Below are 15,217 nucleotides of genomic sequence, written 5' to 3' on the forward strand. Positions count from 1 at the left end.
TGAAGTCTGGTCTGCTGACTCCAAACTTTAAATTACCACAATGCCATTTTTTCTAATCAGATTTAGATCAATGTTTTTGACATTTGTATGTCAGAAAAAATGGTAAGCGTATTAAAATCTTAAGAAGGGCTTACTTTTAGATCACAGATGTGTCTCCAAACTGAAAACCTAACTGTACTTCAGTAAGCACAAACAAATAAATGTTCTACTGAAACCAGTTTGCAAACTCAATTGCTCCTTTCTTTATGATAGATCTTCCTCATACCAAGAAGTTTAATTTTACTTCCAAAAGGAAATTAATCACATAATTTTATTGGAATTACACTTACATTCAACCAGCTACAGTTTCTAAAGCATTTGTTTGGCTAACTGAAAGAGATTTGTTTATCACTACACCTAGAACACCAGGATATTATCTCTTTCAAACAATGGCTGTGCAAGTTTCTAGGACGATTGTCAGGTTGGCCAAACCTTGTGTAAGGAACACGGTAAGGTTCACATTTATCTGAAGTCTTGGCATAGCCTCAAACCAACTACAGTAACAGCAACTGCTGACTCTACCCTTCATACATACATAAGGTTAAGTAACTCCTGGAACTAAACTCTACATGCTATGAGAAAGAGCAGGAAGTTAGCCACCACAGCAAACCTATCAGGACTCTCCCAACTCTGCTTCATATAGTATTTAAAAAAAAAAGCATTGCTCAGAATGCTTGTGTGCTTCTGTACACACACATCTGTGTGTTTTGTACTATTCAATCGTTCTTTCTCAGCTTCTTTCTGGTTACAAACAGTAAACTTTAATGGTCATAAATGAGCGGGGTTTTCTTGAACTAAGATTCACATATTTCCAAGGCTTTTCTCATTCCACCTTCCCTGTTTTAAGCAAAAGCAAATTTCACATTTGATTAGTGATACCTGGAAGAAAATTCTTATTCTTTTCTGAGGTTTTATGCCCCACATGAATGAATCAGACTTACTGAAGTCCACTCTGTCCTAATCTGCCATTCACTGCAGATCTTCAGCTGACACGTGCTGGTTGTCTCTGGTTTCTCCAGGTGATGACAGCGGTACTGCTGAACTGTCAGGGTACGGTTGGCATACATCTGCCGGCACAAGATCTGTCGATGCTGCATACCAAGGCCACACGTTTTGCTGCACTCAGACCACTCCCCTATATCCCAGCTAAAGGCAGAAGAAAAAAGAGGAGGTATTTTTTCAGTAAAGATTTCTCTAATACTGATCTTAACAGAGCTCAAATGACATGATTCTGATGCTGATACAGAATGTTAAAAAATAACACTTTTTTAAAGTGCATGCCTCCGCATGCATAACTTGATCCTTTATGAAGACATTATACACTTGTAACCAATCTACCTGTAGTGGTTTATAAAAACAAGCATGCATACAGATTGCACAATTCACAGTTTCAAGACATATTGCAAACATTAATTAAGCCACCAACAGCTGTTTGTTTTTTAAAGGATCTATCTATAATATAAATTACTGCTCTATGTACACTTGCCATAAAATTTTTTTTGCAGCAAAGGCTCTAAAAAATGACAATACCAGAAGAATCACATAATGCATCCAGGCATTCATTCACCAGTAAAACTGAAATAGCAAATTATAAGCTATGAAAAAATACATCTAATTTTAGAGAAGGAAAAAAGCCCTAGATATATTCTTCTCATTCCAAGATTTCACTGTATTCATTTAATCACATTTGTATAAACATGTCATTTCCCCCTTTCAGTTTTCATTTCAAGCATGAAGACATACACAAATAAGGGAAGTATCTGAACTGTTCACACATTTTATTTCAGAGCTCTTGTGGAGAGCAAGCAAAATCTCTGTATTTTTTTAAATAAATATTTACATATCTTTGTTTATATTCTTGATATTATCCCATATAAACAAATGAAGCTGAATAAATAAGAGATGTTAGAAAGAAAAAGGTGTGAAAAATGCTTGGTGAGAGAAGACATCTCCAAGTAAGTGGCTTCAGAAGTTCTGAGTATCTAATACACACTAGGAAATTGCTTGTCAGGTATCTCTCCCACTGTAACAGCACTTACACCATTAGAGACTTCCGTGGGATAAGGAGTAGCCTCTTGCTGCTCAGAAGAGAACTGAAGAATGTAACCACAAGAGAGATGGCAAATACAGCTGCTGACCTGAAATAAAGTTGCTATAATGGCAACTGCGTTTAACCTTTTTCTCTTCTTGGTATACACCCTGGATGAACTGACCTTTTTCTTTTTTCTTGGACTATTTCAAAGAAGTCGCTTAGCCAATTGTAAGTCACAGTCTCCTGATGGCAAGTGTCTTTTCAGAAGGAAATCACACCCGAGTTGGTTGTATTAGCAAGCTGAAAACAAGGACTACCACTTCAGAATCCAGTCTTTGAGTTGCACTACTGAATTTCCAGAAAGAGAGGTGATGTTTATGAGGGGGCTGTTGTGAGTGGTATCAGCCTAACCTCATCTTTAAATACGACACCATGGAATGAGCAGGTGGGTCCTACAGCACACTGATCCAATGTGGAGTGATATAACCTACAGAGCCTCTTCTTTAGACGGGCTGTCGTGGTTTGAGCCTGTCACTTGAAAAAACATACCCATAGAGAGACCATGTATAGTGTGCATGCCTGAAGAATCACACCAATTCTGAGAAATTACTACAGTCACTTGTTGCCAATTTCCCTTTTGTCTTCTCTGAATGCTATTGCTTCCTGTGAATGGGAAAGGCGGCTACCAACAACTAAGGAAAAAACATCTACTACACTTTATCACACAAGTAAGTGCATAGCACTTACAAGTTCAAACTAGTATCCTACTTCGAATAACCTCTTTCACATACAAAACCTCAATGATATCGGCTTATTTCCCTTCACTTAAATCATAATATCTTACAAAGCTGGACATGGGAAGAGGTTGCAGGCCTCCTCTTCTGGAATGGGTTTGGTGCTGCTGTCACAGTAACTCTCAGATACCTCCTCGTGAGTGATTCTGTTGACGCAGTGGAAAACTGGGTACTGTGACCCTGAAATGGAGAAGAAAATAAGGTGATGCATTGCAAAAGACTCTGCAGTATAAGCCACAACAGTAGCACCCAACACTGATGCAGAAAGGAAAAGTGTAACTTAACAACAGGAAATACAGTCTAAGGTTTTATCCAAAACTTCCAAATGTAAGTGAGACCTGAATGCTATACTGTTTACACTGTAGTATTGAGGGAAGTCCTTAGTATATATAAAGTACAGCATGGCATTGTAGGCAAGACAGAGAAATGTGCTCCTTGGTTTGCATGAGATCTTTATAGTGCCGAGAGTACAAATATTAAGCATTCAGGCAATTTTAAAAAAATTAAGGCAAGCAGTCACAACAAAGGCTTGAGAGGAGGAAAAATTTAGTAGTCATTCTTTTGTGCTTCTGGAAAGAGACTGAGCCTCATGACTTTAGTTATGTGGTGAGTAAACACATGAGAATATGATCCACTTTACCTGTTTTTTGAAAAGATAAAGCTTACAGGTTAAACATTGCTGTAGACTACAGACTCCCTAAAAATTACTACTCTCCATATTTAATGTTCACTCTTTAAATATTTTCCATGCTAGTGCAGAAAAACAGAACTCTACTTCTATTACTACTGCAAATTGACTACCAAAATGATGACAAGGAGCAAGTGCTAACATGCCTACTTGTATTTGGTAAGTGAAAAGCTGGAATACGTTAACACGTTTCCTGACACAGGGATCGAGGAGCCAACCAGGAAAGGAGCTCTGATAGACCTGATACATAAAAAAACAAGGAAGAAAAAGTCAGGGACGTGATAATCAGGGGCAGCTTTGGCTGCAGTGACCACGAAATGGTAGAATTCAGGATTCCAAGAAGAGGGAGCAGGGCAAAAAGCAGGACCACAACCCTGAATTTCAGAAGAGCAGACTCAAACCTCTTCAGAGATCTGCTTGGAAGAATCTCATGGGGTAAAGCCCTAGAGAGAAGAGGGTTCCAGGAGAGTTGGTTGATATTCAAAGACTACCTCCTCCAAGCTCAAGAAAGGTCCATCTCAACAATTAGGAAATTAAGCAAAGGTGGCAGGAGACCTGCAGGGATAAGCAAGGAGCTCCTAACTAAACTCAGACATAAAAAGGAAGTAGAAGAGGTGTGAGCAGGGGCAGGTGATCCCAGAGGAGTATGGAGATGCTGTCTGATTGTGCAGGGATAGGGTTAGGAAAGGCAAGGTCCATGTAGAGTTGAATCTGGCAAGGGATGTGAAAGGCAATTCTACAACTACACAAATGGCGAAAGGAAGACTAGGAAAAATGTTCTTTTTGGTTCTTTTTAGAAAGTAGTACCAAAATCTGCTGATTTTCTCTCTGCCACATTTATACCATGTAAAGCAGCAGCAACCCCTCCTCTCACTGTAGTGCAGCGATGGCACAGGACACCTCCATGGCATTAGGGGCCACTTGGTTACAGGAGAAACAGGGCTTAGCCAAAGAGAAGTGGTCAAGGTATAATCCACCACTGCCAGTCCAACCACTTGAAGCTAGACCCACTGGCTTAAAAATTGGATGATTTTAGTTGTTTCAGGCTATTCTACAACAAGTAGGATTATTTATTCGTATTGAAGCCTTACTAGTGCAGATCGTCAGAATTACACAGAGAAAAAAAAAAAAAGAACAGGAAAATTAATTGAAGTCTTTAACCTCCTTTCTAATTCTTCTTTAAAAAAGTAACAAACTTGCTGCCATGACTGATAAAAAATGATACATCCTAAGTAATTTCCAAGGTTTAGATAACTGAGCGCAGGCTGCGCTCAGAGAAGATGCAGTGAGGTGCTCCTCCTGTAACTTCTTTCAGACAAAATTTGGATGAAGTTCCTGTGGCTCCAGGAGTGGAGGAATTTGGAGTGCACAAGCCCTTCTCTCTCTGGACAATGGAGAGGGACGATGTGATACCTCACTTCCCGGACAGGATGCAGTAGCAGTTTCCACACTGTCCAAATTCTAGCAGATCTATTTGCTCAGTCATCTTAAAGGGAAATCTGGGACATGACTTGGTGGCAGTTCTCATGGGAAGCATTTTCACTTCTAAAAAAACTGATAATAGTCTTTTTTTTTCCCAAGCCAAAGTTTTACTGAAAAGTACTTTGAAATCTCACAGCTTTTCATCAAAACCGTTAATTTATCCTTCCTTTTTCCTTAGGTAGCATAAAAATTTTTCTTTCTTTCTTCTTTCAACTTAAAGTTTCCTAACATTATTTAGCTTTGACAGGTTCATTTTGAAAAAAAAAAAAAAAAAGAAAAAGAAAATTAAAGACCATGTATCATCTACATTTCTGCATGAAGAAATAACGTGGCAGAAAAAAGGAAAACATGGAAAAAAGAAAAAAGAAGGAAGTGTCCTATATCGAATCATACTAAATGAAAATAAAGCCTTAAATAGTACAAGACTTCTTTCCTTTTTTTTTTTTTTACTCCATTTTTTATCAGCCTATATAACCTACTTTGACTTGAAATGCCTTAGAGGCACCAGACATTCACACAGGCTTCTCACACCAAGATCACAAGGAATATTCATACAGTCTCAACAGCATCAGGATCCTGCTCTCAAGGTCCAGTTTCTTTTGAATTGAACTTGATCAGAACATGCACACATCTCCAAATAACAGGAAAAGAGATATTTATTTTTAACAGTTCTCTTACTAAATTTCATGGAGTAAATTTAAGCTGTATAGGAGGCTAAAAGATGTCCTTTCAATTCTGTTTTCCTACAATTTTGCTATCATCATTTTTACTCAGCTTTTATTAATACCGCTGCCACTACCAGATCTCTGAAGAAATGGCAAGAAATATGTTCAAATGTCCGTAAGGTCCATAGGAAATACAACCAAAACTTCTATGATGTAAAGGAAGAATACATTTACCCTGATGTGTTCCTGCAACTGCATCCTGAATTACCTGATCCGGATACTAGAATTCAGCACGTATATGATAGCCCAGACTCTCAGCAGGTGACACTCACTGATTGCTGCTAAGCCATAATCAGGTGCAATTAAGGATTCTGCCTATATGTCTTGTATTAAAGACACATAGTGTATTTAAATGCCAACCAAAATAATTCTGGTTACATTCCCTCCTTTTCTCCACAAAAAGGCTGACTTCCAAAAGTCTTCTAACTTTTACAGGCTGTATTTTAGGTCTAACACTTTTGCAGTAATTCCTCCGAGGAAAAAAGTTTTCTCAATATTCCAGGAAGAAATTTTGACTGGTATCAACATTGCTGGATTTTTTTTTTAGCTTTACCTGTAGCTATTAACACAGACACTCATCTGGCCTTGGACCAAATTCACAAAGTGTCTTCTCAAACTAATTAGGAAGCAAATGTTCTCAATGTGTACGAACTGGTACATCTTTATTACAAAGCTCTGCGATTTTATAGGTATGGTGATGGGTGGCTATGTACAGTACAAAAGATTTCACTTTTACTATCACAGAACCTTATTCTTCCAAGTAATTGATTATGCTATGCATCAATGAATCTGTGGTTACTGTCAATGTCTTACAGCAAAGATTAATCCGGCAAGCTCCAAGTATTGTATTCATCACATCTCAAAAACTCACTAATTACCAGTCCCTTTCCATCCCTCTTCCTTCCCACTTCTCCCCTATGAAAATCTCAGTTTTCTGAAGTCACATTATTGCTGTTAGAGCAACATCCAATGAGGCAAAGTTATGACTGATGGAGTCCCTGTGAAATGTTCCCATAAAGATCAGAAAACTGTTGACAAAGACACAAGAAGCACTGAGGGTGTATCTGACTAAGCTGGAGAGGCCAAATGGAAGGAGAAAGTGTGCCAAAGAATGCTGAGGAAAGCAGCTGTGTATCACGGGTGTGAGAGAGAGCAGCTTGCCATAAAATCCTGAAATATTTCCTTTCAGAGGCAAATGCCATATATTCCCTTTTAATTTACACACTTTCATATTTTTAATTTTGTTGTTTCTACTGATTTAAATGTAAGCACACATAATAGTAATGATGTGTCTTTTGCTTGTAAGATAGCAGAAAAGTTCAGCAACGTTTTGTGTGTACAAGAGCTCCTGAACAGTCACACTGCTGCTTCCCTCCATGCTTCTCCTTTCCCACACTGGAACCCTCCCGTGTGTCATCTATTTTCTGTGCATAGTGTATGAAGCACTTACCTTTCCCACATGTAGTACTGCATTCGGTTTTTCCAATCTGTTTCCAGTTGTATTCTCGGTTTTGTCTTGGTGGTTGCACAGCAGGCACCTGGTTCTCTGGCTGATGAGAAGGAAATCTTCCCGGCTGAATAACTGGAAAAGTTCCAGCTGACTGTCCAGTGAGAGTGTCTGTCTCCCTGTGCAAATCCTCATCCTCATGATTTGTACTTTCTGGCATTCCTAGCTGACCATTCAAGGGCTCCCCTGACGATGGACAATAACAAAAAAGTAAAATAATGAGCCTCACTTGCAAATATCAGTCATTGTTTTCATCCATTAATAATCACAACTGGAGCATCATTAAACTTGAAAGCAGCTTTAATCTGCTATGCAGAGACCTCCTAATAGTGTCCTGCAAAGATTGTGTTGTTTTAAACTAAGATAACCAAGTCTCAGCCAGCAAGTACATTAAAACCTGAAGAATCTCCACAAATATTGTAGACTTAATGCACCCAGTGTCAAAATTTCCCAAAGCCTTTTTTTTTGGTGTAGCATGCTGTGTTCTGTGCCTCCCCAAGTCACAGCACAGCTGCTCCTCATTATGAATAGACTGCAAACACACTTGGAAACTTGTCAAGGCAAGCCATGAACATTAAAAGCAGGACCAAACTTGCCTGCAAATTTTCTACTGTCCTTCAGAACTTTATACCAGTACACACAGCACGTATCCACAGCTCAGGCAGGAGCACGAGCTGTCCAGATTCTACCTTGGGAAGGCAACAGTTGTTGTGTTTGATCCTCTCCAGTTGGGAAAGGAAAGAGATACAGCAAAGGGTTGTTTTAAATTATCTCAAACTCTGAAGAGAAAAATCACATTCTATTTAATTTCTGAGACATGGTTACAACACTCCAGCTCATGCAAAGCCATGGTTAACATTTTAACAACAAAATTGTTACTGAAAGTAGATACACATGACCAGATTCCCTGCCACAGTATAAATAATTCCTGCCAGTTACCAATAATCCCTGAATTTACCAAATCTATGCAGACTTCTCTTTCAACACATAGGGTGAAATTCTGGGCCTCTCCCACATCAATAGCAGCATTTACATTGAATTTAATGGTACGAATCTCTCCATTAGCTTAATGGATAACAAAACGTGTTTAATATTAGGAAATAGTGGCATTTTACCTGGCCTCCTGTGAGCAAGCAACTGAGGACTAATGACATTGTCTCCTGGAATGATATACTCATAATGTATACCTGGATTAGGCTGCTGATGTATCATCTAAAAAGAAAAACAGCCATATAATCACTTCTTTCATTTGTTATATGACTAATACTTAAATATGTAATTGAACTGATCAACTATGTAACATTATTTATCATTGGTCAGAACAGAAACAAGGGTTAATGACTGTCTCCAAAAAATACAAAAGAAGAGATTTGTTTCGGGAAAAAATAAGAAAATACGGGCTACTGTGTCTATGAACTGAGCTAGCTTGTGATGGCAGAGAAACTGCTTCTCTAAATCTTCTTTGGGAATCCCAAACCTGCCATGCTCGGGGCCCAGCACAGACAGCAGGGGCTCAGCAAGTCCTAAGGTCACCAAAGAATCCTCAAGCAGAAGGAGTGTGACAGACGCCTGAGGAAACAAAAGCAAGTAAGAAACAAAGCAGAGATCCCAATCTACAGATCTAGCCAACGGTGGTTTTTAAGGTTTATCAGTTGTACTTGAAGGGAGCACGTGCAGACAGCATATACATGTTGTTCTGCATGTACAATCTCACAAATCAAACTGTTCCTTGTGTCACCATGTTGCTACCTCTGCACCACAGAATCATAGAATGATTTGGGTTGGAAGGGACCTTAAAGATGATCTAGTTTCAACTCCCCTGCCATGGGCAGGGACACCTTCAAATAGACCAGGTCGCTCAAAGCCCCATCCAGCCTGGCCTTGAACCACTCAACAGACTCAACAATCAACTAGCTAAAATTACTATCACTAGGCTGCTCTCACCATAAGCATCGCTCAATAAAGATCAAGTGAAGAGGTTACAAAGGCCCACAGACTTGTCACAGCAGCTGAAAAGCGCCAGTGCAACCCTCCCGCATCCTTCCACGCTAATTTTCAACTGGATGAAGATTTAAGTGCAGCCAGACTCCTGCTGCTTTACAGCTACACAACATCTCTTCTAAAGTGTTCTTTATGAAACACAGGTGTGAACCATAAGCTTTTCTCCTTCAAATGTGAAAATGAAGGCCAGTGTTTTCAGACCACTGCTGCACAAGCCCAAGCGAGCTGACATGAGCACGCCTCGGAAAGTCAGCGTCACTTCTTGTCTGCTTGTTTAAGCAGTTAGGCATAATAAGACCTGAGCAAGATAGGACTTTATGAAAGCTTTTTAAAACTCTGAACACTCAACACTCACACTCAACTGGCTTGTGTTATGTTGCTGCTGCCGAGAGCCTGAGCACACTCATGCTAGAAAGGCAGGGATGCCATCAGCTGCTAATTTCACTAGTTTAGCTTTGATCACTCCAGTACTGCTTCTACTGACGCTACTACTGTAGAAGTCCTGGACTCTTTGCAGGGATTGGTCTGATAGAAGCCTCAGATTACATTTTTAAGTTAAAGTATCATTTTTAAAAAAACCAAACCAAAAACACCACCAGAGCTTGCACTAGGCTCTTAGGTTCTGAAAAACCATGGGCCAAAAAGAAAAAAACCCACACTATGCCAATGGTTTTATGACCCAGCAGAGCACACTTATGCTTCAAGGTTTCACTAAATTCGTCACACCAATTAAAACAAACTAGGGACTCAGACCTTTGTTTTTCCTTGTGTCAAATTCACTTTTTTCCTTGCCAAATATAATAGCTGTTCCTCTAAGCTCTCTCCCTCAGAGATCATTGACTTTTCTGAACCATCTAATAATGCATTGCCTGTAACATTTTTTGTAAGGATTGGTCCTTCCCATGTCACTTTGTTATCCAAAAAATAACACCCTCTTCATGACTGGTCCTGAGAGACCTGAGCACCATGAAGGTGACTTCAGAGAAAGAGAAACCCCCACCTTCCAGAACCAGGACACTCTTCTTAAGATGGTTCCAGGAACTGCTTTCCAATGGTTCCCATGGTTTTTCCATCACATTTCTCAAAACAACTGACAAGCACATGTTATGAAGAGCTTAGCTGAAGTCCCTATGAATATATTGCACAGATTTCCTGCAGTAAAATACCTGGAATTATACAATAGTCTTGCTTTGAGTTAGTTAAAAGACTTAAGTTTTTGTAGCAATGTATACTTCACACTTGGACAAAACTTGCATCTCTTTTTATCTTCCTAATTATAACCTGCTGTAACTTCGAGAGCTTTTTCCTTTATGTTTTTAGAGTGCAAGAAAGACAGCATGATCTCAGGAAAAAGGAACAGAAAGGCATTTGGAGTTCCCATCTGCAAATCTCTTCATTTTTCTACATAGATCATAAAGATCATGAGTTTGGATGAAAAGAGAATTACATGATTCAGGAACTGCAAGACAAAGGCTGAAAAAAGACATCTGTATCTGCGTGGCTACAAATTTCAAACCCATAAGGGAGGCTGTGTCATACTGATGATTGATTTTCTTTCATCTAACATTATTTGCTTTTATCTTCCCACACTATATTGAAAAAGACACAAAACGATCAGCTTATAATGAATTACAGTATTCCTCATATCTATAAGAAACACCTCAGACAAGAGTCCAGTCAAATTAGATATGGCAATCCATAGCAGCAGCCACAGAGCAAAACTGACAAAGCTATGTCCATCAGGCCAGCTTTGTTATATTCATTGCAAAAAAAAAAAAAAAGAGACTAAGCCTGAACTAAAACATTAAAATATGATAAATTTAAGCTTAATGTTTTTTTATGGTATTACTTTAGAAATATCTGTTTAATCCATTTCCTGATCCTTTTCTCTCTGGGTCATTACATATTAGGCATCAATCAGCTGACAATAAAAACTTAAGACCAAACCTTAGCTCAGAGCATCTTGTAACTACACGACAACACGTATATTTTAAAAACATGGAGTCTGCATTGCAGAACCTAGGAGCCTGAGGGCTTAATCTTCCAAGCTTTTGCCAGCCTTACATTGCAATCAATCAGAAATCATTCAAAAAGAATTAATGTTTGCATAATTATTACATTGCTTTATTAAGACACCATCGAGCAGATGGGGAATAACTTTGCCAACATCTAACTTTTCCCAGCTGAGTAATCAGGGTAGTTACTATTCATCTTTCTATGGAACAACCCTGCACACTCACCTTTCCACCCCATATTGCACTTAAGGGCAAAAAAGCTGTAGCTGGATGAAACAACCATATCACCACTTAATCGAGTTTTTTTAATAATCCTTTTTCTTACCATGTGAAAGTTCATATCTCAGAACACACACCGTTTACCTTTGAATGAGTTGCAATCAATTCCAGTTAGATTTTTTATTTCAATATAATACAGTAAAAACCTGTCCCATCTGCAGTAAACAGCTTTTTCAATGCAATTTTCCCTCTTCACTAGAATTCATCTTCTTTGTTCCTTTCAAAAATGGGTATTATCTATGGTCTCCAAGCACAGCTTCGTATTAAAACTGCCCTGCTTCAAATCACACATTCTATAGTTTTTTGGACTTCTGTTTCTTTTAAAGAAAAATGTGGTAGTATCACTCTGTGAGAGGCCTTTTCTTATCTAGGTATTTGCTTCAGTTCACTGTAAAATTAAACTATGCCAAATTTGCTTGAGTAGTAAACTATTCGGAGAAATTCCAGTTCACAAAAAAACCCTGGAAATTTGGATGCTTTATCTTTATTCTACTGAAAAAGCAAAATTGTTTTTTCTGGACCAGTAAAGTCTAAGAGAAAAAGGCTTCATTATTAAGTTAGATTTCCTATGATCTGGAGCAAGATGGGAGCAACAGCAAGCAATAGTAAAATATAAAAAATAATGTTTCAAAATTAAAGCAACAAAACAGTAAGTATTGGTACTAAATTAAATTTTAGTGTTGCACGTTAATGAACTGATTTTTTTTTTTCCATCAGGAAGATTAATTTAAATACAAGAAACTTACATAGACATCAAGGACTTCATTTGTTGGACCATCAGCTAAAAACGACTCCCCTGCAGTGCTGGAGATTTCATTTGGGCGTTTGTAAGTGAACATTGTCCCACCACCTTCATATCTCCCAGGTCGATCAATTGCCCAGTTTCCATTGATGATGGACCGTCCTGATCGACTCCGCAACGCTGTAGAGGTTGGGGACAGAAACACAAGGACTTTGATCAGAAGAAATCACCTTTACCTACTGGTGCCCAACCAAATCCTCCAAGGCACATTACACTGCTGGGTGTTCTCTGAGGCCAGGGGACAGAGCTCTGTGGTTGCTGAAAAGAACAGAGTTATACTAGTAGTTGTGCAAAAAACCCACCAAGCTTAGAAAACTTTGTCCAAACACATTGTTTATGCTGCAAAAAAAGAAAGAAAAACCAAAGATAGCTTGGATACCTTTTTCGACAGTTTCTCATAGGTTGTCATGGGACTCTCAGCCAACCAGCAGCCTACACTGAACACACACGGATGCCAAGGAAGTGGTTTTCCTCCACTTCCTTCACACTGAGTTGACTATTTTGTGATTTAGACAGAACAAAATACAGGGGCAGATACAGAAAATCAGTACATTATATAATGCAGAAGCACCAAACAATTTAGGGAGATATGAATACCCTGGGTTGCCAAATATTCCAGTTATTCTTCATGAAGCCATTTGGCTACTCCCTCCGCTTCCTTTTCAGAACATGATTTTTTTGCCAGAACATCTGCAGAGCCCTGTTCTGCTGCACTGTTTGGAATGACGAGCCCTCTGAAAATGCCAGTAGGATCTCTTGCGTAAGGAAAAGTGACTCTGCAAATCAGATACTAGCCAGGGAAGGATGAAATACAGATGCAATATTCAGTTGTGCAGTGCATCCCCTTTGTCATCGTGGGCAAGTCACCGATTTCTACATGCCTCTGTTCCTTCTTGTCTTTTATCTGTCTATGTGACTATAATTTTAAGTTCTTACGGTCAGAAACTCCTGCCACATACATACATGTGCATAATTTTATGCAATTTTACAGTTACAGATTTCAAAATATAGTAGTATCTTGAGGCTGAAATCAAATCAGACATTGTTTAAGTACGCAGGAAAGACATGACCTTTTCTCTAAACGCCCTACTCAAAGTTTTTCAATTTTATTACAAAAGAATTTGCTTTTAAATACAGACTTTAAAACAGACAAAATCTAATATCCTTGGCTGTATATTGCCTGGTAATTTACCTTTTAATGCAAATTGAAGGTATGAGCTTTGAACATATAAAAATTTAGGGTAGAGGACCCAGTTATTCCAGAGACTGTTTCTTCTTTGTCCTGTCACAACAACTGCAATACTCAGTTAAAATGCTCTCAGCATTATATACAACTATTTATGCTTCTGGGAGAAAATTAAAAAGCCTATGTGCATGGCCTAAATGATGGGAAATTAAATTTATGCCATTAATTCCAAAGTAATACACATCAGAGAAGAAACTTAAATTGTTCTTACATATTCCAGACATCTGAATTAGCTGAATTAATCAACAGAAGCAGTCTTTCTGCTTTTGCTGCAGGCCTCTTGGTGAAGCACATCAGTGTGACTGCGTGATGAGAAACAGTCATAAAATGTCAATATAAAGGTGCATTATGTTAAGATTAAAAAAAAGACAGCAACAGAGAACCACACTGCAAACATCATTGTTCTTTTATATAAATTAGTGATTTAAAGTGCAATATTATTGCCACATTTTAGAAACCACGTCAATCACTTTATTACTCTTCTTTGAACGCCCCCCCCTGTTGAAAGAAAACCTTCTGTATTGAGAAAATTCTACAGTTACAGATAAAGGTGCAGACAAATATAGACATATAGATTAAAAATCAATAATGCCAATTCAAAACAAAAAAATGAGGGAAAGTAATGGAAAAAAAAAGGTTTGTAAATGAAAAAAGAATACTTTTCACATGATGTGTGTCTATATGCCTATCAACTTCAAGAAGCTGTTGAGATGAACACGTTAATAAGATTCAAGAAGGGATTGGAATGGTAGATTTTTTTTAATTATTATTTAATTAATAAAGTTAAATAGCTGCAAAGGAACACGCTGATATTTAAATTTTGAACTTCATAACATCCTATGTATATTAGGCTAAGACCTATAACTTGAGCAGATTATTTTATATTTGTCAACTGCATATTCTTACAATATCTTATGATACCTTACTGTTGTGGTCGCTACACAGGGACCTGGATATCCAGGCTTAAAGACAATCTCAGAAGAGAACACACTGGGTGAAGGGACAGTGACACTGCAGTGTCCTTGCCCTGTTACTCTGCAACATTCAAAGTCTTTTTCCCCTATGGGGGTGGTTGCTGCTGACTAATCAACTCTTTTTAATTTACTTAATATTGATGAAATGGTTTATAGAAGATAACTTCATCGTGTTTTTGATAAATTTTGTAAACAGTGCTTAGATATCATCATGTACTTATGTCTCTTGTAAGTCCTTACCATTGTTGTTCTTTAATGAAAAAGCAATGGTTCATTAGACAAAGTGGGTGACTTCATCAGTATTCAAGCAACAACCAACTAGAATTTTCAGTTATGTTTGGGATTTCAAGTCAGCTTGATTTGTTTGCATTATAATACATTCAGAAACAGAGGTATGCAACACTAATATATTATCTAACTACTAATGATAGATTTGAATTGCAGTTGTATAGGCTTTATTAATCATCCCTGCACTAAGCTGATACATTCACACCTCTGGAGAGGCTAAGGACTCAGCAACCTACTTTTTCGAAGTGGGGTAGCAAATCATGTAAGAACATGTGTGCAATCTATAAATTTAAAATATAAATTAGTTTACTCTTTATTATCACAGATTCATGGAATACCAGGTTG

The 15,217-nt window shown here is 38.1% G+C and overlaps 1 protein-coding gene across 1 annotated transcript in view; it reads right to left on the reverse strand.

Moving 5' to 3' along the window:
• Positions 1-15,217, reverse strand: part of THSD4 (thrombospondin type 1 domain containing 4) — a 283,017-nt gene that overhangs the window by 18,832 nt on the left and 248,968 nt on the right. Inside the window, exons 8-12 of the mRNA XM_074156071.1 lie at positions 12,309-12,484; positions 8,383-8,479; positions 7,211-7,453; positions 2,916-3,045; positions 981-1,185 (exon numbers count right to left, since the gene is read on the reverse strand). Of these exons, the coding sequence (XP_074012172.1) occupies positions 981-1,185; positions 2,916-3,045; positions 7,211-7,453; positions 8,383-8,479; positions 12,309-12,484 (851 nt within the window). The remainder of the gene's footprint in view (positions 1-980; positions 1,186-2,915; positions 3,046-7,210; positions 7,454-8,382; positions 8,480-12,308; positions 12,485-15,217) is intronic.

This window comes from Numenius arquata, chromosome 11 (genome assembly GCF_964106895.1).
Source record: "Numenius arquata chromosome 11, bNumArq3.hap1.1, whole genome shotgun sequence".
Classification (NCBI taxonomy): domain Eukaryota; kingdom Metazoa; phylum Chordata; class Aves; order Charadriiformes; family Scolopacidae; genus Numenius; species Numenius arquata.